The sequence below is a fragment of the Mytilus trossulus genome, chromosome 1, assembly GCF_036588685.1.
Source record: "Mytilus trossulus isolate FHL-02 chromosome 1, PNRI_Mtr1.1.1.hap1, whole genome shotgun sequence".
NCBI lineage: Eukaryota > Metazoa > Mollusca > Bivalvia > Mytilida > Mytilidae > Mytilus > Mytilus trossulus.
Genome location: NC_086373.1, coordinates 16,653,104 through 16,677,737, shown reverse-complemented (window position 1 = coordinate 16,677,737; position 24,634 = coordinate 16,653,104). Strand labels below are relative to the sequence as shown.

General features: G+C 30.3%; 1 protein-coding gene across 3 annotated transcripts in view; it reads right to left on the bottom strand.

Moving 5' to 3' along the window:
- Nucleotides 1-5,176: 5,176 nt before the first annotated feature.
- LOC134716761 (prickle planar cell polarity protein 3-A-like) overlaps nt 5,177-24,634 on the bottom strand; it is a 52,021-nt gene continuing 32,563 nt past the window's right edge. For 2 of the 3 annotated variants that reach the window (XM_063579783.1, XM_063579776.1), the window contains exons 3-5: nt 10,914-11,165; nt 9,901-10,104; nt 5,177-8,147 (exon numbers count right to left, since the gene is read on the bottom strand). In XM_063579783.1, the coding sequence (XP_063435853.1) occupies nt 6,771-8,147; nt 9,901-10,104; nt 10,914-11,165 (1,833 nt within the window). In that variant the 3' untranslated portion in view covers nt 5,177-6,770. The remainder of the gene's footprint in view (nt 8,148-9,900; nt 10,105-10,913; nt 11,166-24,634) is intronic. The other variant, XM_063579771.1, reaches the window with a different exon arrangement.

The window sequence follows — 24,634 nt, the reverse complement described above, 5'->3', positions numbered from 1 at the left end:
CTGACAAAACCCACACCAAAGATACCAGACTTATAAGCTAGTATGGCAGATGCTTGTTTCGTTTACATAACTCATCAGAGCAGCTCAATATAAAACAAATACAAAATTATAGACAAGAAAACATAGAAAAAATAAATTTTAAAGATACCGATATTATCATTATTAGAAAACAGTGTATAGGAAAACCAAGATTAAAAGAGATAAAAAAAAATAATACATGTATGACCAATTTACAAAGACAAAAAAATATCTCGATTTTAATTCCTTCCTTATATCTAAAAAAAAAACTAGCATTATAATAATCAAAGGTCAATTTTCATTTGCATTAACCTGGTTCGCGAAATGTTTCCTCTACAAACATTCAAGGCTGTTTGAGAAATAAATAGGGTCACAACCGCGAATTATCTGAATGCTTACTTCCTTAATATATGTTTTATTGTGTGTTTTTTGTACGTTGATCTAGTCGTCTAACCATATCTTTCAAATTGCAAATGAACAATAATTAAGTAATAATTTTAATATATTAACTAATCTATGACAAAACACAAAATTCAAGTTTTAAACATTTCAGCCAAATCATTGTTACACCCCAGTTGTATAAAGTTAATATTCTGGTTTGTCTCCGTCTTCCAGTGCGTACCACATTCATTTCTGTCGCATTTCCAATAAATACAAATCATAGCTTCTTGAAATACAACAGCAAGCTTCATCTCGTTATGCCAGATAAACTGTCTATTAGCAGATGAAAATTGTTAAAAAAAATAATCTAACACATCTCCGAGTCAGTGATACCTAAAAAAAGGTGATTGAAAACAAAAAAAGGAGATCTACGAAAACACATGTGTCAAAACGATTTTAGCACGGTAGACATCAAATGTTTCGGAAGTAAAAAATAAATTGAAACCGAAAACGGTCGACATATATAACTTTCCAAATAAGTTAAGATCATCTATAACAGATGGATTTTGTCAAGTGTTGGTTTAACATACAAGTCACATAACTATAACATTTTGAATAGAAGTAGTAGTAGTAGTAGTAGTAGTAGTTAGAGATGCTCAATAAGAACGATTTATATACGTTTCTTAAGTTTTCTATTGATAAATAAAGATTATTTCAAAAAACTAAAGGTCAACCTCTCTCAGGCAAATTTTACCTTCGAGGAGTTTTTTTACTTAGTATATGACTCCTTATGATTTGTTTAAATCCCCGGCTTTAATTTCTTGGGATTTGCGTTTTCCTGCTCATGATTATACAAAAAACACCCACGTTCTCAAGTGCTATTTTATTATTTATTAGATACGCTTGATGCTTAAATATTAAAAAGCCGAAGGATAAAAAAAATATAACAGACGAAAGAAAGGATCGAAACTAAACATTAAATATTTTATATACATAAATATATATATATACAAACCTTTACCTAATTGATCAACTAAAATTTCAATTAAAGATGGTGTTGTAACCTAAATTTCTAAATTTATAAACTGTCAATTCTAGTAAGGTTTGTTATAAATCATTTAAGTATAAAGGTATAGACTATCGAGCTGATAATACCTTCATGGACTAGTAGTTCATTAGCAGAAGTATCAGACCCTGTGTTTTTAAAAACTACACGCAACACGTTAGTAATGTGTCAAAGGGTATTTTATTGTTTACCTCTGACAACAGAGATGCTCACAACCGAATATTTGAAGACAAAGGCTATATAATTACCGAAACAGTTGGAGGGATATATAAACAAAAAGAAACTTTAAAAGGTCAACTTTACTTGAGGGAATTTATACAACAGCAAGTGAGAAACTTACACAAATTTTGGTATGATAAATGTAATTTTCATACAGGACCTTCTTATGAAAATGAAATAGTTAGCATTATCCGTCAACTTCACTTTCCCCTATGAAGATGATATATTCCCACATAATAATTCAGTTTTGTGACTATGTTGATGACTGTTTGTTTCGTGCGATTGTCATACAAGTGAGAGATTTAGCTAGATATAAAACCTGGTTCAATCCGTCATTTTCTACATAAGAAAATGTCTGTACCAAGTCAGGAATATGACAGTTATTATTCATTCGTTTGATGTGTTTAAGCTTTTGGTTTTGCCATTCGATTAGGGACTTTCCATTTTGAATTTTCCTCGGAGTTAAGCATGTTTGTGATTTTGCTTTTGAATGCATCTTTCCCATCGAAGTTGAGATAAAGGATACAACAGATACCGCAAGGTCTTCCTCATATCTTGACCTACATCTAAAATATTGAAAACAAGGGTCGGTTGAAAACAAACTTTACGACAAAAGGGATGGTTTCCGCTTTCCAATTGTGAACTTTCCATTTCTATGTAGCAACTTTCCCAGTTGATACAATATTCAAGAGCATATATTTCATATAACGGGCTGCTGCTTACAGGAAAGCTATTGAACCCATAGTTCCAAGTGATGAATTTGAAATTATCTCTTCGTAAATTTTACGAACGCCATTACTTGTTGATTGATAGTTATTGAATATATGTTTCATATATGTACCACATGTCTTAATTAAAATTCCGTCCTGCTCTACTGAATTTGTAATTTTGTAGAAATTCTGTTTAATAAGACAATGAAATCGGTCTTTTAATTGAGTGTGGGAAATATTCGTAGAACAATCTGGTTTTGTTATGATTATGATTGAAGATTTTGGATAGATCTTTCAATTTTTTTTATTACACATCTTATTGACACCACCATACCTCATCACAATATTTTTGAAGGCCAACTTTTACCTTACGATCTTACTGTTTAAGATGCCAAGTTCTACTGTTATAACATGACCATGGTGGACATAGGGACGATATACATCAGTATTCTATGAACTGCCTTAAACACCAAATTTCAAAAAAGACCATACAATTCGGACAATCGTCGAGCTTCCTGATATGAAAGGAACATGTAACGTACTAAAACTAGAGTCCTCTCTTTTATGTTTTGTTCTGTTCGTGGTTTTGTGCAAACAAAGAAAGTCATGAATAAGCTTTCCTAGTATGGTACATATTACAATCTTGCTTCATATACATATAGTCTCTCACTGTATGTAGTTATGCATTGTCATTTTCTTTACCAGTGCAGTACATGTATCAGGAATTTTAAAATGTTTTTTTTTCATAACAGATAGAAACCAATGTGAACCTTAAAAGGCCATAAACTATAAACAATATTAACAGTTGATATTTTTAATGTTCATGTATCAAGATATATTTATTTACATATGCCTACTCAAAACAAATGTTGCATAACTGTTTTACAAAGGCACAAAAGCAGCAATAAGAGATTGAACACAATACAGGTGACTTTATAACAAATATTCACTTCAAAAACAAAATTTCTTTTGTGTAAAAAAAATGTTTTGATTGTTCGAAAGTACAACATTTGTGGACTTTTCCACTGAATATTTCTTCTACTGACAATGAACTATAACCATGATAACAACATCATAAAACTATTCATAACCATATTTTTGGCAAATGTGATTTGAAATCAAAATTACATTTCAAAGTTAAAGGGAATTTTTTTTTCAAAGAATCTATTAAAACCCTGTAGACAATTTTCTAAAATTGACAGTGTTAAATAAAACTTGAAGTAAAAAACATATTGAGTTCAATAAAAACTGAATTCCTTTTAAAAAATCTTTCCAAAAAATTCTTTAATACAGCAAAAGGGTGCAGTATCTGATAACAAAATGAATATGAAATAATATTTCAAAATAATTCAAAATACTGTAACTGTAGCTCATCTTTTTGTCTAAATAACTAAATCATTCTTCTAATTGACTTAATATTCACTGAAAAAAAGTAATATTTTTGTAGACGAAATGCACGTCTGGCCTATAAACAAAATTTAGTCCTGGTATCTATGATGAGTTTATTTGTATTGTTAGAAATCATACTACTCATGTTACAATGAAGTTATAAATAGTTGATATCTAAATTCTTTTTATAATAACAAACAGACATGTTTAAAAATTTGTTTCTGTTCCTTGCTTAATTATAATGAAATGAATTTGTTATACACTACTGATTACCAATACCAGTCTTTGTATTTTAACAAAACTTGTGGTCTGATTTTTATGCTGTTTTCCAATTAAATTATGACAAAAGCTATTTTTTGCATCACAGAAATGTAAATTGAAGATTATTTTAATACATGTATTCTGATTATAAATGGTTGTGAATTATACAGTAAAAAACCTCCATATTTTTAACTCTCAGTTATTTGTAATCTTAGATTGGAATTCTAAATATTATTTTTTTCCATATGGAAAGTATGTTTTTCATCCTATTTTAGGTAGTTGCAAATAGTGTAAATAATAAGACACAACACTAAGTTTTTACACAAGGATAAAATTACAGATCCTTCTCAAGAAAGAAATCAATGAGTTTCTTACGAATAAAACATTCCATACCTTGAAATGAATATCAAAACTGAAGAAAGTTACTATTTCTAAGGTAAATATCTCATATTAAAATTTAAAAAAAAACAATGTTAACTATCTTTACCTATAGATCACTAAAACTCAGCATTTAAAATAAATTAAATTCTGATACTTGATTAAAAAGATGACCTTCACATATATTCACTGGCAATTCATTATTTTTGCACATTTTATAAGTGAAAAATAACTTGTTTTCCAGTAGACACCAATTATTCTACCTACAGTTTTCTGTTATACAGGGTATTTGTTTATAAATATTTACTGGCCTAGACTGCATGAATGTATACATTTTTGTAAACTGTCACACAAATACATAAATTAAAAGGTTTGATAATACATTTATCAGCTTCCTAAACCTTTCCATTACACAACATTATATCATTTTCACTATATATCATAATCACAGGTAAATAAATTTTCAATATATTGTCAGCACTATATTTATAGTAACAAAAATGTACATAAAACATTATATACAGGTTCAAACTATATACAAATAATTCACAACAATCTTTACTGTAACAACAGATGATGTCAAAATTCATAAAATGGCGACATCAATAGTTTGAGTTCTAAACCTCAAAAAGTTTGTGTCATCAAACCGTTTTGTGTTCTAAACAGGTGACATCAAAAAGTATGTGTTCTACACAGGTGACATCAACACATGTGTGTTCTAAACAGATGACTTCAAAAAGTGTTCTACACAGGTGACATCAACACATGTGTGTTCTAAACAGGTGACATCAACATGTGTGTGTTCTTAATAGGTGACATCAACATGTTTGTGTTCTAAACAGGTGACATCAACATGTGTGTGTTCTTAACGGGTGACATCAACATGTGTGTGTTCTAAACAGGTGAATTCAACATGTGTGTGTTCTAAACATGTGAATTCAACATGTGTGTGTTCTAAACAGGTGAAATCAACATGGGTGTGTTCTAAACAGATGACATCAAATTCTTGGTTAAACAGAAATGACAAGTACTGAGAGACACAACTTTTATGTGAGATTTGTTGGTATTGCTTATTTACACACATTTATTGGATAATACAAAGGGAGACAACCATAATTTCATCGACATCCTACTGCATGAAAATGTAAACAAAATAGAAAACAGAGTGACTAATTAGAAAGATGGCATAACTTCATTCTCATTTTGAAATCTCAATTGTTAATTTAAAAACAAATTATTAAGATTAACAATATTTCAAAGATTTGTTTGTCTTCTTTTAAATCCAGGATTTTACTATAATGGCAGAGGCATCTTAAAGATTACAAAAAAATAATTTACTAAAGTGTTTTAAAGTCCAATAGTTTGGAATCCAGAGTAAAGAAGAATCAAAGATACTTTAAATCTAGAAAAAAAAGAACAGCAACTTTCTTTAAAGTAAAAAAAAATAAACATTTTTACAAACTGAAGGTGCTGACATATGTGCCCCCTCTCAAAAACTCAAACTCAAACTCACAACTCAAACTACCAGTCTCAAAATTAACTCACGAAAGCAAAGTGTATCATTAACAGATGGTATTCTGGACTGGGTGAATAATTATATGTGGCATTTGTTATGAAGGTAATATAGTCCAGCATTTGCTATAAATATAGAGTATCATAGTTAATAAATGACTAGATTTTAATTAATTCAATCTACCCTGTATTATTATTACCAGTATATATTATAATGATTTATAAATAGAGGACTAATTTCAATGCATATATAGTTTATAAATATTAAAGTAAATGTAAATGTGTAATTATTGTTTAAACATAATGAGAAAGTGCTGGAAATAAACCATCTTAAATACTATCATGATTAAAATGACTAAATTTAGATATAAAATAGTTTGGCACAAATCTGGACATGAAATATCTTTTGAAAACTACATTTTTGAACAAAAAGTATAATATCTATGGCAAATGTGGAAAATAGTTTTATAAATTCATATTGTCACTGTATACATATTTGAGTGATTTATTCTACTATATTTTGTTGCTTTTTCTGATTTACATAAAACATGTTACATGTACAATGTACAAAAATGATGTATAATCAAATAATCCAACTTCTAAAAATTTTGATTGTGAATTAAGTTAAAATTGATTTATTAAACTGAAGTTTTTTGCTTAAAATTGGAACATCACTGAGGTTTTGAATCTTTTTCTTTGGTTTAAGTTTAAGTTGTACATAAACATTATCTTATGTGGAACACCTATTGACATTCTAAATATTTTTATATTCACAACAAAGCACATGAAGTTTATATTACGTCATAATTATAGACTATACATGTATATCTAAGTATCTAAGATATCACACATTGTTTATTCTTATTTTTATGTCTCCCTCTACCAAGAGGTAATGTTTGGTAGGTATTATTACCTCCGAGTCCAACACCCATATCGTCAACATACGTAATTCTTGGACCGGCACTACGCCGAGGAGGTTCATAGTAATATGGATAGTCATCAGAGTCACTAGAACTAGAACAGGTACTACATCTGTCATCATCATAACCTTCAGCATAGCCTTGAGGCATTTCATGTTGGAAACTTCTATCATAATAATGTCCTCGTGGTTTTCCTTCAAAACTTCTACTTCTTGGATATCTTGATACTTGAGGATTCGGTTCAAATTGCACATTTTTTGGACGTGTTATTGGGTTCATTTTCTGTTCTTCATTCACTGGTGTAGTATTATGATCAGGGGTCTGCGGTGAAAAGTTTTCTCTCAATTCAGGATGTGACCTGAACGAACCTTGATTACTATTTGACCCACTTTTATGAATTTTTCTATGGCATTCATGGTGGTTATTATTGTTATGTACATAAGGAACATCATAATAGGTAGCACCTAATTCCTCGTAATTTTGAAAATGCACTGACAAATTCTTTTCTGAACCAGATCGACTTCTATTTCTGGGATCAAAAGTAGGTCTTCTTTCTACAGCGGGAATAATAGGGGGATCTACTGTCAAGTCAGGCATAGAAAATTGTGAAAGACGATTACTTATTTTAGATTCCTGTATTGGTAATGATTCTTTAAATCCCTCAAAGTTATAACTATCATCATGCATATCTTTAATCATTGATATCTGCGTAGATATTGGTTCATATATTCCTGGGGCATATACTTCACTATTACTACTTGTAGCATAGCCCTGGTCACGGTCTGATGAAGGGAGACTGTCCGTCAAAGAATACTGTTGTCGTAAAACTTCCTGTATGCTAGCCACACTGTTATCTTGTAAAGCATGACTTATAGGTGAACCTAGTCTTATATCACTTTGATCTTGTAATAAATAATCTTCTGCTCGTCGAGGTGTTTGAGTCTGCATAGAACCTGCACGACTGCATGATGCAGAACAATATATAACACCATGTTTTGGTAAAAATGGTTGTCCTAGCAAGGACTTCTGACAAGTATGACATTTAAAACAATGTTCTGTCGCATGCCAGTGTTGACCTTCATGGGTCATTTGTCCATGATCAACCCCTATATTATCACCACATGTGTCACAATATTCAGCAAACATTCGTTCAAAACATACACAGCAATATGGTCGTCCATTTTTCATAATATATCTCTGTCCGCCTAACTGTTTATCACATTCAAAACAACAGAAATGTTTCATATGCCAACTCCTTCCCTCGGCTTCAGTACATTCGTCAGCAAAAATAATCTGAAAAAGAAAATAACTATATAGCCAAGTTCAGCATGAAAGAAATAAAGTAAAACGCTCAAAATAGGTAACTTTACCAAAATAATTGAAAACTGCAAAATGCAAAATAACACAATATGCATAACCCTCATGAGTATAGCATATTTTTGCTGTATTAATAAAAAATATAGCTATTAAAGTCTGTCATGCCTTTTCATGAATAAATAAGAAAACCTTATGTTCCTAGTTGACTCACTGACAATCATACCATATCTCCTTATTTTAATGATATAGTTATATAACAAAATCACATCAAAATAATAAAATTTCCAGCATTTTTTATACTAATAAAAGCTACCGTATGTAAATAAGAATATATAAGTGAATTCAATGAACCCACTTGGAATGGATTTAAGAGTGTTTATGTGTCTTCTGTCTTGGTAGTATTCATATTATACCACTCATAAAACAAAATACTACCAGTAGTCAATTTCTGCAAGGAGAGAACATTTGATTTCTGAATAATAAAACCAAAAGCCAGACGGATCACACAAGGAAAGGCGTTTGATATTTTCTTCATGTATCTTTTGTCTGGAGAACTTTGGACTTTCAATCATCAGTATCTGATGTATAATAATGGGTCTGCTATTGATTAACAATCGGCTAATATAGTGGTGTATAGACTGATTAAATTCATTATCGGCTATAGTCACTTAGGGAATATATTATTAAATGTCTCCATCAAATTGATTCTTTGTAGTGGTTATGAAATGGGATATGGTTTTTCTATTGTGGTAATGGATCTTGTTGGGAAATATTTGACACCTACTAAAATTTATAATTTCCTTCATCTGAAATTAGAATAATTTCTATGCATTTTACATGTGCAAACATTTTTTGTAGTCTAGATAATGGCTTTTACAGTAAATTGGATAAAATAGTATGCACATTTATCAATCATGCATGCATTGTTCATTACATGTAATATCTTTCAGTGGCCTGGGAATGTGTCTTTTTTTTTCACCATGTGTCTATACAAAATATATCACTTTTTGATGTACCAGCTGAACTAGACATGTATTCTTAATTGTTTTATTTTATGTATATAGTTACAAATTAAAGGGAGATGCAGGGTAAACATAAACCAGACAGAAACTCTATGACAAAAAACAAACTACACCTAGTGGTGAACATGGCACCCTGGGAAAGGCAATAGACAAGTGTCTATACAATAGGTTAATCTCTAAATTACCCCTAGCATAGGTAAAATGTAACAGAAACTAAAACATATATGCCATTTACACCAATTTTTCTAAAGAAAAACAAGTATGACTTAAGTAAACCAAAGAGTTCAGTTATTTGAAGTAAATTGCTGGTACATTTATTTTTGTACAACTTTTTTTCTACTGAGTATCATCTTGTTTTTTGTTCATTATTTCGTACGTAAATTAGGCCGTTCTTTTTCTCCTTTAAATTGTTTAAATTGTTATCTCAGGGCCTTTAATAGCTGACTATGAGGTATGGGCATGGCTTATTCTTGAAGGCAGTAGGGTGACCTACTGTTGCTAATTTCTGTGTCATTTGGTCTCTTGTGGAGAGTTGGGCTCATTGTCAATTATACCCAATCTTCATATTTTTATATGAATATGTAAATCTGCTAAATAATGTTCCAACTCTACTGAGCAGCAATTTCATCAAAATATATTTCTGTTGATACATTGACATTTTGAATTGTAACAAATCCTTTCAAAAGGGGCACCACATTAACAATTACCTCATCACAGGCTGCACATCGTGGTTTGATCAGTTCTGAATGATGTCTGCCACAATACAGGAATCCATCTTTATAGAAATAGATTAAATCTACTAATAATTCATCACAACTCAGACAAGTAAAACATTTAGGATGCCAACATTTCTCATGTCCTGCACGAGATGCAAACACTGCCATACAACCTCCTGGGATCATTTCTTGGCACTGAAAAAATAAGTTGGAATATTTCATACAACATACAAGTTATTTTTGATATTCTGAACATTGACAGTGGAATTTGTTCAATACTTTCTATGTAAGATTTTGTCCATAATGTAAAAATGATAACAATCATAACATCAACATGGTTTACTTTGAACTTTGAACTATTTTTGAACTCTTATAATTTAAATCTTTTCATTCATCTTAGAAGACAACAAAAAACAATTCTTAAATTGAGCCAAAGTGCCTTCATACAATTAAGGAAAATTTTGAGTTATCTCTCTTTGAATTACAATGCACTTAAAAGATAGCGATCTGAAAATTGTGCAGCTCATTATTTTGAGCTATGACCCTCAGCCTTTGTTAAAGAGATTTATCATTTGACTGTAATTTACTTTAGTTATAAAACCAGTTATTGTGCAGCAATTTTCTAGTGCACTTAATGGTAATATGCATTTATGATATGCAACTTTGTATATTATAAGGGCCATAAATCTGAAAAGCACATTTAGTAAAAGTCATCCTATTTTAAATCAGTACATTTTTCCTGATTGAGTGTAATTTACTAAACACCATGACTGAATTATTATATTGTTATATTATTAAACCATCCCAGACCTAAAGCGTTAGGTTATCATTATGTTAAACACTGACATTAAAGATAAATGATCACACAATCCTAGGAAAACTGTTACCTATTTATTCTTTAATGAAGACTATAAACATTTGTGATATGACTGATGTCTTAAAGTTTACAATCAATACAGATTCACTGATAACCCCTTCTAATAAGACATTTCTAGGTGTTTTACCTTTGCACATATACTGCCCTGCATGGTCAGTGGTAATGGTCGTACACTTCCCCTCCCCAGGGCTTCCCTCTTTCTTTGGGAACTAAACATCCGTAGTTCCCTCTTTTCCTCCTCACTGAGAACATTACAGTATCGCACTTCATTGTCATGGGGAGGTAACTGCTGCAGTAACTGTCTCACACGGTACTTTTCACCAAGACTGTTAAGATAAGGTACTTTATCTTCTGGTAATCCACTGAAATACTGGTGAACCTACAAGAAGAAAAATAACATTGTTAAAAAAGGGATAGCTTAACCCGTGTTACCTTGTTATCTTTATATCAAACAATTGTTCAAAATGTTGTTGGTGAGACTGAAACAGCTCAATAAAGTCTTTGTAGGTAGGGCAATAGTAAAATTGCTTTTTCATCTAAGTCAGATTTGTCTGTTGATGTGTTTTTTTAATATATATTTTGTAGGTCTTTAATATGTGAAGGTTATTTTATACAAGTGGTTTATATATTTTGAAGGGGATTGATTGGTATGGAAATTTGATATAACTGTTTAGTTTTTTAATTACTAGAATTTGCAACTTTCTACTTCAAATAAAGCCACCATGTGCACATTCCTTGGGCACATTGAAAGTACATGACAGGATAATTTTTAACATATTATCACCCTATAATAAAGATCAATGAAAAATCTACCTTTCAAACTACCCACCATTCAAAACATCTAACCTTTAATAATTGTCTACATCCATATAACCTACTTATATAACTCAACGGTCCACATCCAGTTACAATTAATTCCACCATGGATAATAATATACCTTAAATAGCGTCTATTCTTTATTATTTAAATAATTTGATCTAATAGCATAGTAAAATATGCTGTAATTTTATACCGTAGGTATTAATTTAAACGTCTACTTAAATATTATCATTATTCTACTGTCGCGTAATATTGAAAACTAACTGTTTTCTGTATTCTTCGCTAGGCTGTATTTATACTTGTTTATGAATGAATGAGAATTTAACCAAGGCCAAGTAATGTTATATGAAGAAAAACATTCTGTTAGAGGCCAACCTAAATCCAGTATATAGGACAAATAAATATAGGTTACATGTTAATTCAAAAAATTATTCATTATTGAGAAGATGAAAAACTTGAAAAGTCCAAGAAAATATTTAGATTGATGTTACCTTGTTTTATTCTTGGCACAAGTTTATCTTGTCTGACGGCAGACAGACTACAGAATTATTTTTTCTAAAGTGACACTTTGCAGACAGACTCAAACATTGGAATATTTCCTTGGAAATGACACTTTCTCACTTAAAAAAACTAAAAATACTCCCTATATCAGTAAGCTATTGTAAGAGTTAATAAGATCTGAGATATACATTCAGTACCAAATTCAAAATGTTATATTATTTGACATAAAACATATTAAAGCTTACAGTTTACAGATAAATTGGACAATTTTGTCATCTAATATGCTTGTAAAGTGAATGAATTAACACTCTGATGTGAAGTCATGTCATGTTATCTATTCTGGCTACAAAAATAAATCCTTCCTTTATCCAATAGAATACAAATCATCAATATTTCACATTTTTTTATTTTCACTATCTTTCTTTAATCTGGTACTTAATCTAGACATCTATTGCATGTAAAATTTACATTAAAATCAATCTCAAGAAATCTACACCCCATTCATAGTAATTTCAGATGTTTTAATCTATTTTTCTATTTTTCATCATTTAAGTACCCTCCACTAACTCTGAACTTACATGGGAACTTAATATGAATACACATGGCAGATCTTTGACAGTCTTTTCAATTTATTCCAAACTATTTTGACTCAGGGTCATTGAGAACTCAACATATATTGTATGTAGACAGACACCTGTCAATCGTGAAAACTATATGTTGACCTAAAGTTCTAAACATTGTTTTTTTTTGTATTGTTGGGTCACTATCTCAGTGACATATACTCCCATTATGCCATATCTGCTATTTGAATGATTGATCCTTTTATTATCTTTTTTAAAACAAAACCCCTTTTGTATTTCTATGGATTGGACTCATATTACTTAAATTGTATTATTCTTTCAAAATACTCAAGATCATGAGTGACAGGTCAAAATATTTCTTAGTTTGCTTAGTCCATTTCTTTAAATTCAATGGTCAAGTGGAATGTAACCATTTCACTCTCTGCCTTGAGCCAACCTCTTAGTCAGTGGTGAAGAAAACATAATAAGGTTGTAAGATTTCTGTATTAGCTAATCATCCCCTAATATTCAATACTGAGGTGAATGGTCTAAAACTGGTCATTTTGTCTTCTTATCAACTTAATCAACTTAACAACTGAACGTAGACAGAATAGGAATTATTCAAGTTATGGCTCAATCTATCTGGATTATGCTTTGAATGCTAACTTCAGCCACTGGATAGACAATTAATGAAAGTCTATTTGATGCAAGAGATCTTGTGTTTCCAATGATTAACAAGTCTTAGATGACTAGTATTACAGTATATCATCTATTCATTCAATCATCTCAAAGACGCTAAATCTGGGCAAAGTTACAAAATTAATCATGATTTAAATTAATTGAGAAAATTATATTGGAAGCACTTGATGTAAAAGTTAATTATATAATACTGATATGTTACATACCCCACAATAAAAACAAAAATAAATTACTAATTGTTGATTGGCAGTGCCAATGATTAGCTTTGATCACTGGAATATTTATACTAAGGATGATACCAGCAGTTAACCATAGGGAATTAAGAAATAGGTTAACTGTTACAATTTAGAGGTGTAGCTTAGGGTTTTCAAAGGCTGTTTTTTGCTTAAATCTTTCCAATACCATCAACTATCCTTTCACTATACTGCTACATGAAATATTTCAATCTAGATCTCATAATGGACAGTACCATTTTCATACTAAGAACTATTGAGCTTTAACCTAAGTATGAGATTTCTATCAGCATAGCTTATAAATTCACAACTGAACTTAAAACCCATGTATGCACGGCATTCACATCATCATTTACCAGGTAACTCATCCAGCACTGAAGCTGTATAATCTAAATATGGGATTTCTATCCTCATAACAACCCAACACTGAAAGTATGAACTAAATATGTGATTCCTATCATCACAGTTATCCACTGCTATATATACTAAGTATTTTAAGTATAGCATACCATTCATCATGAGCCCCTGAAGCCATAACCATTATTGGAGATTCTGATCTGGACATTTTGACAAACTTTATCAATGATATTCTAACAATGACGTTGTAATTTATAACCTATATAAAATGGAATGGCTAACTTGGGACTACAGTACTGTTGTATTAACCTTGCTAACAATGTAACCTTTACAACACAGTCCAACAAAAGCCAGCCTACTAACACTAACACTGCACACTGCCATACCAATTCTTAAATTGACGCTGTTATGCATGTCTTGACAACTATGTGATGCCACTGTGGGCACTTCATGTCATACATACTTTTAACCACTTTTATCATACCTATCCTGATACTATAACCTTTACACACAGACCAACAATACAACAATCCTAACACTATGCGTTCCTATCTTGGCCCCCAGTGTGACTATGATAGTTTATAATATCTATGTGACCAACAATACAACTATCCTGACACTGTGCGTTCCTATCTTGGCCCCCAGTGTGACTATGATAGTTTATAATATCTATGTGACCAACAATACAACTATCCTGACACTGTGCGTTCCTATCTTGGCCCCCAGTGTGACTATGATAGTTTATAATATCTATGTGACCAACAATACAACTATCCTGACACTGTGCGTTCCTATCTTGGCCCCCAGTGTGACTATGATAGTTTATAATATCTATGTGACCAACAACACAACTATCCTAACACTGTGCGTTCCTATCTTGGCCCCCAGTGTGACTATGATAGTTTATAATATCTATGTGACCAACAATACAACAATTCTAACACTGTGCGTTCCTATCTTGGCCCCCCCTGTGACTATGATAGTTTATAATATCTATGTGACCAACAACACAACTATCCTAACACTGTGCGTTCCTATCTTGGCCCCCAGTGTGACTATGATAGTTTATAATATCTATGTGACCAACAATACAACAATTCTAACACTATGCGTTCCTATCTTGGCCCCCAGTGTGACTATGATAGTTTATAATATCTATGTAACCAACAATACAACTATCCTAACACTATGCGTTCCTATCTTGGCCCCCAGTGTGACTATGATAGTTTATAATATCTATGTAACCAACAATACAACAATTCTAACACTATGCGTTCCTATCTTGGCCCCCAGTGTGACTATGATAGTTTATAATATCTATGTAATTGCAGAATGTCTGCAGTCTTAACAGCGAGCTATCTTTTTGTAGTAAAGATGATGAACATTTAATCTGTTCCCTCATCTGTGCCATAAATTACAAAGATGTAATAGTATTTCTGTGTAGTATAAACTTTACATCTGGCTGCAATGCCAACAATTTCATTCTTCTTTAATATTATAAATTATCAGCAATTAAGAAATAGCTTCATCATTTCTTAGTACTCTCTGTTTGCAATTCATGAAATTTTTGAATCATTTATTAAAAATAGCAGTTTTATTTTGCATTTAGCAATCTGTATAATATTCTGTATGATATATATAAATGCCCCCATTGATTCTAAGCAGCTGTCAGATTTGATATCTAGAAGATGATAATTGAGGACAACACTTCTTTTGACTTCTTTTAAGGAAAGGATGCCTCATGTTGTGTTTAAAAATCACGACATTTAGCTTCATTATCAGCAGAAAACCATGTTTCCGTAATTTGAAATTTGAAATAGAACATACTATAATTTTTTTCTACCAGTAATTATAGTCAGTTCGGAGTGCAAGATAAAAATCAAAGACTATCTAATTTTCCAGATTATTTTTAGTTATTTTTTTGTATTAGCTTTTCCTGGTCTTTTAAATGAAACAGCCTTTAAAATATTTAAAAAGAATGTTGTTTATAAAATGAAACAGCGACCCAATGGCACAAAAATACCAAGAAGGTCATATTCAGCCTTGAAGGCTGCACATTTTTTTGCTTGCAAGTATAGGACCATTTTTTTTTATTATCACAAAGTTTAATCTAATCCTGGCTGCACTCACTGTAACTCATATCTATATATTAGTTTTACCTGATTTCATATAAAATCATCCCATTAAGATTCGCTATAGATTTCTCTCAAATCAACACTCGAAATCTTCAAAAAAAAATCTGTTAATATCTGATATGATGGATTATCTGTGGTGATATTATATGGTAATAAAAGTTATAACAACTTCCTATGGATTCTGCTAAACTCATAAACTATGTATCCAATCTAAGTTCCTGTCTATAATTGCACCTGGTGAGAGCCCAGAGTGCATAAAATGCATTAACACATTTTTTATCTCTTAATATGCCACAAGTTTTCAGCATAATGGCTTTTAATTTCACAAAAAAATGTGAATAGTGCGAATTTAAACAATTTTTATCTTTATGTTATGTTTTTTCTACAATAAGTGACAAAAATAACAAAATTTAAACAGCTTAAAATTTAATGTCTTTTGTTAACAAGAGATATATCAGTACCTTGAAATAACGCTTGATAAATCTTTTAAATATAAGGCCTACACTGTCATATGTATGACAAGCCTCAGAATTCGAACAATTCAGAGAGCAAGATATTATGTATCGACACTCATGTCTATGGTGTTTTCATGTGTTGTAGGTTTGCTGTCTCAATGGTTTTTACCCCAAAGCTTCTTTTAATCATTCACACAAGGTATACAGGATATTGACAAACAAATAGTCTTAAAATGCTTATTGAACAAGAAGGTTTGATACACGAATATCAAGAAACTTATGATCTGAGTTGCTGAGAAAAATGAGACGGAAAGTTTTATATCTGCATACTTATAAGAGCAAATGACAGGACTGTATTAATCATATCTAATTGGTTCAATCCATCAAAAAGGTTCAAAGTCAGCAGTTTCAACTTAAATTGATGACCTTTAATGGTTGTCCTTTTCTACGAAAAACTTTCTGCAGATAATTGTTGCTGTCTGAATGAATAATTAACACCTATAGCTGAGTATCAAGTAGGAAGGAAAGCATTGTTTTACCTTTACCTAACATCTGCAGCATAATTGCATTAACCTTCCTGTTATTTCTGACAATCAAAGTTAATTTCTTAAATATTTCCCACCACCAGATAATAATTTATTTTAATGTACCGATATTTTTTGTAATTCATAACCAACAAAATATTAATTACTCAATTTTCTAGAGTTAGATCATTTAAAAATTGGAATATCATAAATAATTCCCGCTGTTTATCTACAATTTCAATCAAAGTACATACAATGTGCTAAAACTAAAATGATGAACATAACTTCAGGAACTCTTTTTTATCAAAATATTGCCACTCTTTTACTTCAAATATTGCAATAAATCTAATTCTGAATATTCTTGATCAGACAATTATCTTGTATCTAGCATTAAAACATTCAAATGAGATAGATTTAATCATGGCATCTGACAGTTCACAATAAAACTGTATTTCAGTGGAAGACAGAAAATTGTCTTGCCACTTGTTGGTAAATGGGAATCATGATGGCACACAACAAGTTAACTGTCAGTCTTTCCTTCTATCAATAACAATAGTTCTGAACATTATACTGTATCAATATTGAAAACAAATAAATCTTGTGTTTAATGTGTAACATGACACTGAGAAACCTTCATTTGGTGTCATTCCATATAAAATGTTCATAGTTACAGTAGCTGCTGTCGTTCATTATAAATGAAAAAGTACCGAAAGTTAAAGTAGAACTTTTTCACTTAAAAATAAATCCATTTAAAGAGAGAAGCTACTGAAAAATAAAACATAAGTTGGCACAAAAATAACGCTATATCTCAAAGAGTAAAATTACATTTTTTTAAATGTATATAAATGTTTAAAAGAACTTTTAAATGTAGAGAATTGATGTTTTAAAAGAACAGTTAAAGTATTAAGAATTAAATTATATAGCTGAATTTATTGAACTGAAACACAACTATTACGAAACAAGATTATCAATTCATATTTATTGAAATGATTAAATGTGTCAGGATTTGTATTTTATTAATGCACAATCAAACTGCTATTATTGTGACAAAATAGATTTTTATTACAAGGCTGTTGAAAACAGATAACTTAAACGGGGCTGACAGATTCTTTATAAAACTGATAATGCAGAAAAATTAAAATGATATCAAATAATTTGATCAATTTATAAATTTGCCGATAAGAGCTGCCTCAGGTGGATGGTCATTTGTTTTCATCCGATGAATCAAATATTTTTGTTTGTTTTCTCACACGATTCCAATATTTGTTGTAACATCTCCGCAGGATTTTCATCAATAGTCAATAATAATAGTTAAAAGATTTGACAAAAAAGAACATTTGTGAAAATTGATTTCCTATGAATCTTTTAGAATGTAGAATATTCACCTATCCATCACTAACAAGGATAAGGAATTGTAATTCAATGATTTTAAAAGACTAGCAACTGAAGTCATTTGGGGCCATTGTGAGCAATACAAAAATATCAAATTTGTTGGATAAAAATCAAGTTACGATTAATCAAAACCTCTACCAGAAGTGACTTCTTTCATTAGAGTCACATGACGAATTTCTTTTATCGCCACAATGGGATAAATTGATTCAATTACGATGGTTTGAATGAATCTACCAACAAGTTTCTAACAACCCTATGCATGACACTTGTAAATTAATTCTTGTTCAAGTTCCTGACTTTTTGCATTACAAACTTCTTCCTTCATGAAAATGGGAACCCTTTAATCAAGTTACGGAAATATAACATGTGCAGCAAAATCATTGCAATGAAAATCATGAAAATTATCAGACAAAATAAGTGCTCTTCCCAAAGTAAACACCTTTTCCATTACCCATCTTTTAATAAAAAAAAATTGTATCCATCCATGATATTCATCCAATAACAATTCTAATGAAATGAGGTATGGATAATTGCTTAAATAAATTAACCCATATTATTGTTTTGTTACAATATTTGTCCAATAAGTGCCATAGAATCAATACTGGAAATTCCATTTTTGTTTATGACTTATTATTTCATAAACAATTTCTAAGAATTTAAAGCTTTAAGAGGTTATAAATACAGGAAAAAAACTGCAATTAAAACATCACTTTGTAAAACCAATTACTATTTTTTAACAAATAAAAGCATGTTACCTACAATTTTAAACCTTGGAAACTAATGATTTATATGAATACTGGAAATGAGAAAACAAATTGTGTTCGCAAAGAAATAATAAAGACTTCTGCAAAAGTGATCAATTTAAAGTTTTAAAAATAAAAAAATGCACAAAGTTTCTGATGAATGAAAATGAAAGAATTCAGAAATAGTAATTAAGAAATATCACAAAAGTTTTCCATGGAAACTTTAATCACAGTTGTTTGGTATAAAATCTGAAAAAATATGTGATCTTTATTATGTAATGCACAAACATGATTGATTATGCCTATATCATTTTAAAAAGATTCAACTGCAGATACTTGTACAGTCTACACATCTGGGTCTTAGATCGATGAAATTTCGATATATTTTTGGATATTTTCACTATGAGATCACCAGACATTTATTCTTTTCAGAGAAGCAGACAGATTTTAGCATGTAACTTTTCACAATAATAAATTAGTTCTCCTGTCATCTTCAAATTTATTAATGCCACATCAATAATATCAGACCATATTTCATAGTATGCCTTTATCTTTGAAAACAATTACCTACAGCTCCATTTTTAAAGTTCAGACCATGCATTAGAGTATGCCAAAACTGCATCTTTCAAGAGGCAATTTTCTTGTCTTGTTTATTTTGATAGTCATCCTCACACATGTGAAGAATTTTTTGGCTGCCTAACAATAAATTAGGTGAGTAAATCTTTGACAAGATATTGTCTTATGGCTTGATGCATCTTGAATTGTGATTATCATTTTAGAAAGCATTAGAAAGTTGGCAACACTAGCATATCATAGATGCAATGTACATCAAATTAATTTTCTGACTGAATAATCAGATGTAATTGGATAAAAAATAAATGTAAATTAATCATACTTATAATACATGTATGCAAAATCACCTTTAAATCATACTTGGTGGTGTTTTAAATGCCACTTTCAGCACTCATGGCTTAGAAAATATTATTGTGGTGGTCTGAGTTTTCTTGGTGGAAGAGAACCATCAACCTTTACCAAAAAAACTAGAAGAGTCATTGTGAAGATAGAAGTCAAACACAGTCCTGCTATGAACCAAGTTCAAACTCACAACAAATTGTTACTATTAAAACAATCATTTCAATATTTCTTATTGTTTAGGCCAAGAAGGGGACACAAGTTAAAGCCCAAATCTCCAACACGTATCAAACGCCTGAATTGTAACCCTCTGCAAACAAAACAAAAGCTAGATTACTTAGAAAATATAAGGATCAGCTATATATCAGGTCCCATAGAAGTCAGTTGAAAAATGTATGTGGATGTTAATTGTTTTGTCTTGAAAAAAATAATACCTGTATTTTGGAATGTCAACATGAGTAAGTTTACTGAAGAATTTTATTCAGTACATCTTACGATTTACCTACTCCTTAATGCACTTAAAAGTAGCCAAAAATGTGCTTTCTGTCAAACTTTAATAGACCTACTGTGTTGAAAAAACATGCAAATTCCATCACCTTCAAAATTATAGAGAGAAATAACTATTTATTCTGGAGCACATTTTTCATTGGATAAGATTGCTTCAAATTTTTGTTGAAGTTTGCAATGAAGTTTTCACATTTCAATCAAAGTTTGATGATAATAAAAACAGACAAAATTTATCCTGTCTTAATATATTTCTCTATAGAATGATAAAGCGGAATTTATCAACTTTTTTTATCCACCTCTCAAGTTGTGATGGTTTGCACATCTACTGCTTTTTAAAATGATGTGGATTCATAATCATAAATGATTCCTTGTGATTTTTAATTTCCCAAAATATAACCATAAATTAATCATTCTTATTATATTTATCAGCATCAGTCAAAAAAATTATAGTTTCAAACAGAATTTTATTGTGAAAAAATCTCAAGCAAATTCAAGAAAATAGTTACCTTTTTAAAAAAACATCAAATTCTAGTCTAGATTGATGTTTCAACATAATATTGTTGCTTAAGTTGTAAAGGAATACAGAATAGATCATGGAAGTACATGTAAAATTAATAATATTTCTATGAATAGATCAAAAACATGAATATCAAGGAATTGATGCCACAAGATTTTGAATATCGTCCAATCAGAATCAAGGTCACAATGTGGAAATCCAGCTCTTAAAATCAACAAAATCAATGTAACTTTAAGTGTACTGTCACCTTATATATAATTACTTTAATTGTATTTTTTTATTATATTTTCAATACAGCAAGAAAATGTGAATTTTCCATTAGCACAAACACAACTAATAAGATATTTATGAGAGAAAAGTTCATAAAATGCATTATATAGCAGAAATAAATTGTGCAAAATTGATAAACTTAGCACCTTTTCCCTTGCAAATGATCAATTGAAAACTTAATATAATTACATTTGGTAATTAAACAACACTGAAAGCAACAATTTGAACTGTAATTAAAAAAGATGTATAAATTAAGGAATAATTCAAGCTTTTTGCTGATTATTATCTTAAACAAAGATACTAAAAGTTAAAAGTCAAATAATCAAGGTAACATTATTCACAGTTATATGCATAGTCCATAAAATGTTCATTTAGAAATTTGTTTTCAGGGACATGCATTTTTTTCAGTGTTATTAAAAAGTTCTATATTTGTTTGATTATGAAGCTGAAGAAATTGAAGGCTAAAGCTGTGATTGATATTACAAAATTGAATCATTTATGTCAATAAGCTAAGGGAATGCTTCAGAGATATCAACTTCACAGTCCATACAAAAAAACCTTTGTGAAATGACGAAAATAATGGTTTACTAAGCAAAAAACAATAAAACTAAAAAGGACAACTAAAGAATACAACCAGTCTTTAATGATAAACTATTATCCAATCAAGACTATGCAAACAAGACATTATCATGTGCTAAAAAATATGAAAATTGCACACTCAGAGGTTCCTCCTACACTTTGCAAGCAGCATTCCCATACAGTGATATTATACTGAGGTCTACATGATTTTTGTCTTTCCTTTCAGTTCTTTTTGACAACATAGAGGTAAGAACCATTATAACTCTTGTTGATGACTTTGCACTTATAGTGACAAGACAAACTAAACGAACTATACCTTCTGTTAATAACACCCATGCTTCTTATACAAACTATAAGACATATTTTGGCACTATACAGATAAGTATGATCCCTGTACAATATTTATATTAATAAACTTAAGCCAATTTCTTGGCTATCATCTGTTTATGTATGATAGTTTATGAATACCCTTAGGAGCTGTGAAAACAGAGATAAAACACATTGTTGCCCTCACTGCATGTCAAAACTTATTATTCTTCTGCCAACTATTCCATTGCAATCAAATAAACATTTAGAAAGCCCAGAAATGCAACAAGGTGCAACTTCCTGTCTCCCAATAGCAAAACTGATAGAATCCGTAATATTTTTATAAATCTTTCAGAAGTTCTCTATCAAATTAATAAAATCTTTCCTGTATCCACAGGGACAGGCAATCATCTAATTAGTAAAATCAATCTTCTATCCATTTTAATAAACTGTTGCTGCAGAAACCTTTTTCCTAGAGATAAGAGCTCCCTAAGTAGTCATTAATAATTTTCAAAACATACTGTATACTACTACACAGTAATTGTCATACAAAAGCTGTGAAGAGCATGCAAGTTTAATGAGCAAATATCACACCAGGGATTTCTTCAAAACATGACCTGTATCTGAATCTTAAGTAAATTATATTTTTTTTTATTGCAGCATTACCTTTCTTTTCAGAAATAAAAGTCCATTTCTTTTACTTTTAATTACTTGAAATATTAATAGATTTCTTTAAAGCTATATAAAATAGAGATAAATGAAATGGTTTAATTTAAGCATTTTAGACATATTTTATAGAATGATTGAAATTCGCCCAAAAAGACTTATTTCACAATCTAGGTACATTCTTTACTCTTATTCCTAAATGTTTCTATTTGGTGAAAATTCATCAGTAAACACAGACTTCAAAGTCCATAGTCAAGACTTTTTTTTTACTTCAACCCTGTCAATGATCAAACTCTTAATCTCTCCTAATGTCATTTGTGGACAGCATACTTTCATGAGGCAAGATTCACATTCATGCTGCAATGCACATAAAGTGAAGTATTCTTTAAATAATAAAAAATACAGATTTATTGTCATTTACAGCTGTTTTTCAAAGATTTTGCTGATAAAAAAGTTTAATGATCTGTTGACGTAACAAACAAATGTGGTTAGCAAAAATAGAGTAAAATAGACAATAAATCAATTAAAATACATTCATTATTAATAAGGTAACACCTGAAACACATTGAATTTAATTCATCAATATATATGTCAAAATCTATCATTTTAATCATTACTTTTTTGTTCTTTCTTTCAATTTGAAACATTCCCAACTGACAAATGTTCCATGTATGTAATAATCTTAACAAATAAAATAAAATGCAACTCTTTTTTTTAAAGTCTAAACATCTGTGTCATGGGTTGGACAGGATTAGGGTTTATCAAAGTGTGCAATAAAAATCCATCATCTATTAAGATAGAGACCAATAGAGTTTTAAAAGTTAAGACAAAAAGATAATCATCATCTTCAACCCTGGTAGTGACCCATAAGAATTACAATAGTTGTGCATTGGGTTAATCGCTTCCTCAAAATACAACTATTTCAAATCAATGAAAGAATTCATGGTTTTTTTTGTCTGATTCCCAAGTACCAATGCTATAAATCCATACCCCAGTATAACCCATCATTGACCTATTATGCTTGTCCTGATTTTAATCAATGTGATCATGTTATTTAGGAGGATCAAAGTCATGTGATATCTGTACAACTGTTGAGTACATTTCTGACAATGTGATTGACTTACACAGGGCATACCACACTTACATCTTAAGCAAAAAGCTTGCTAATCTGCATCCTTACAATCTTTAATTAGAAACCAGGTGTGCAGACAAGTTATTTTGTGAATGCTTTAATAAGAGCATGTACATGACAATTTACTCATGTACGATACATGTACAATGTTGAACATGCAATATGTGCACAGATGTATATTCATCATTTTGCTCTTAAGATGAAAATATGATAATTACAGTTCATCGTCCTACACTGAAAAGATTACCAAATTAAAGAAATTTTCATGATAAACTTTCATTGAACATTTTATCATATTGTCCATTTTTTTTTTACTTCTTTCTTTTTATATTTGTGTGCTATGAATGAAATGGAACAAAATTTGCCTTACTTCCTTCAACATGGCCATCAGAAGCAACCAAAAGAAACAACATGTTTGTTCAAGTAACATATAATGTTATAATGTATATGTTCTATACCACATTCCTGATATTTTATTCCATAATACCAAAAGTAATGTTAAAGCCAGTTAAATTTTCAGCTCATTCAAATTTATCTGTA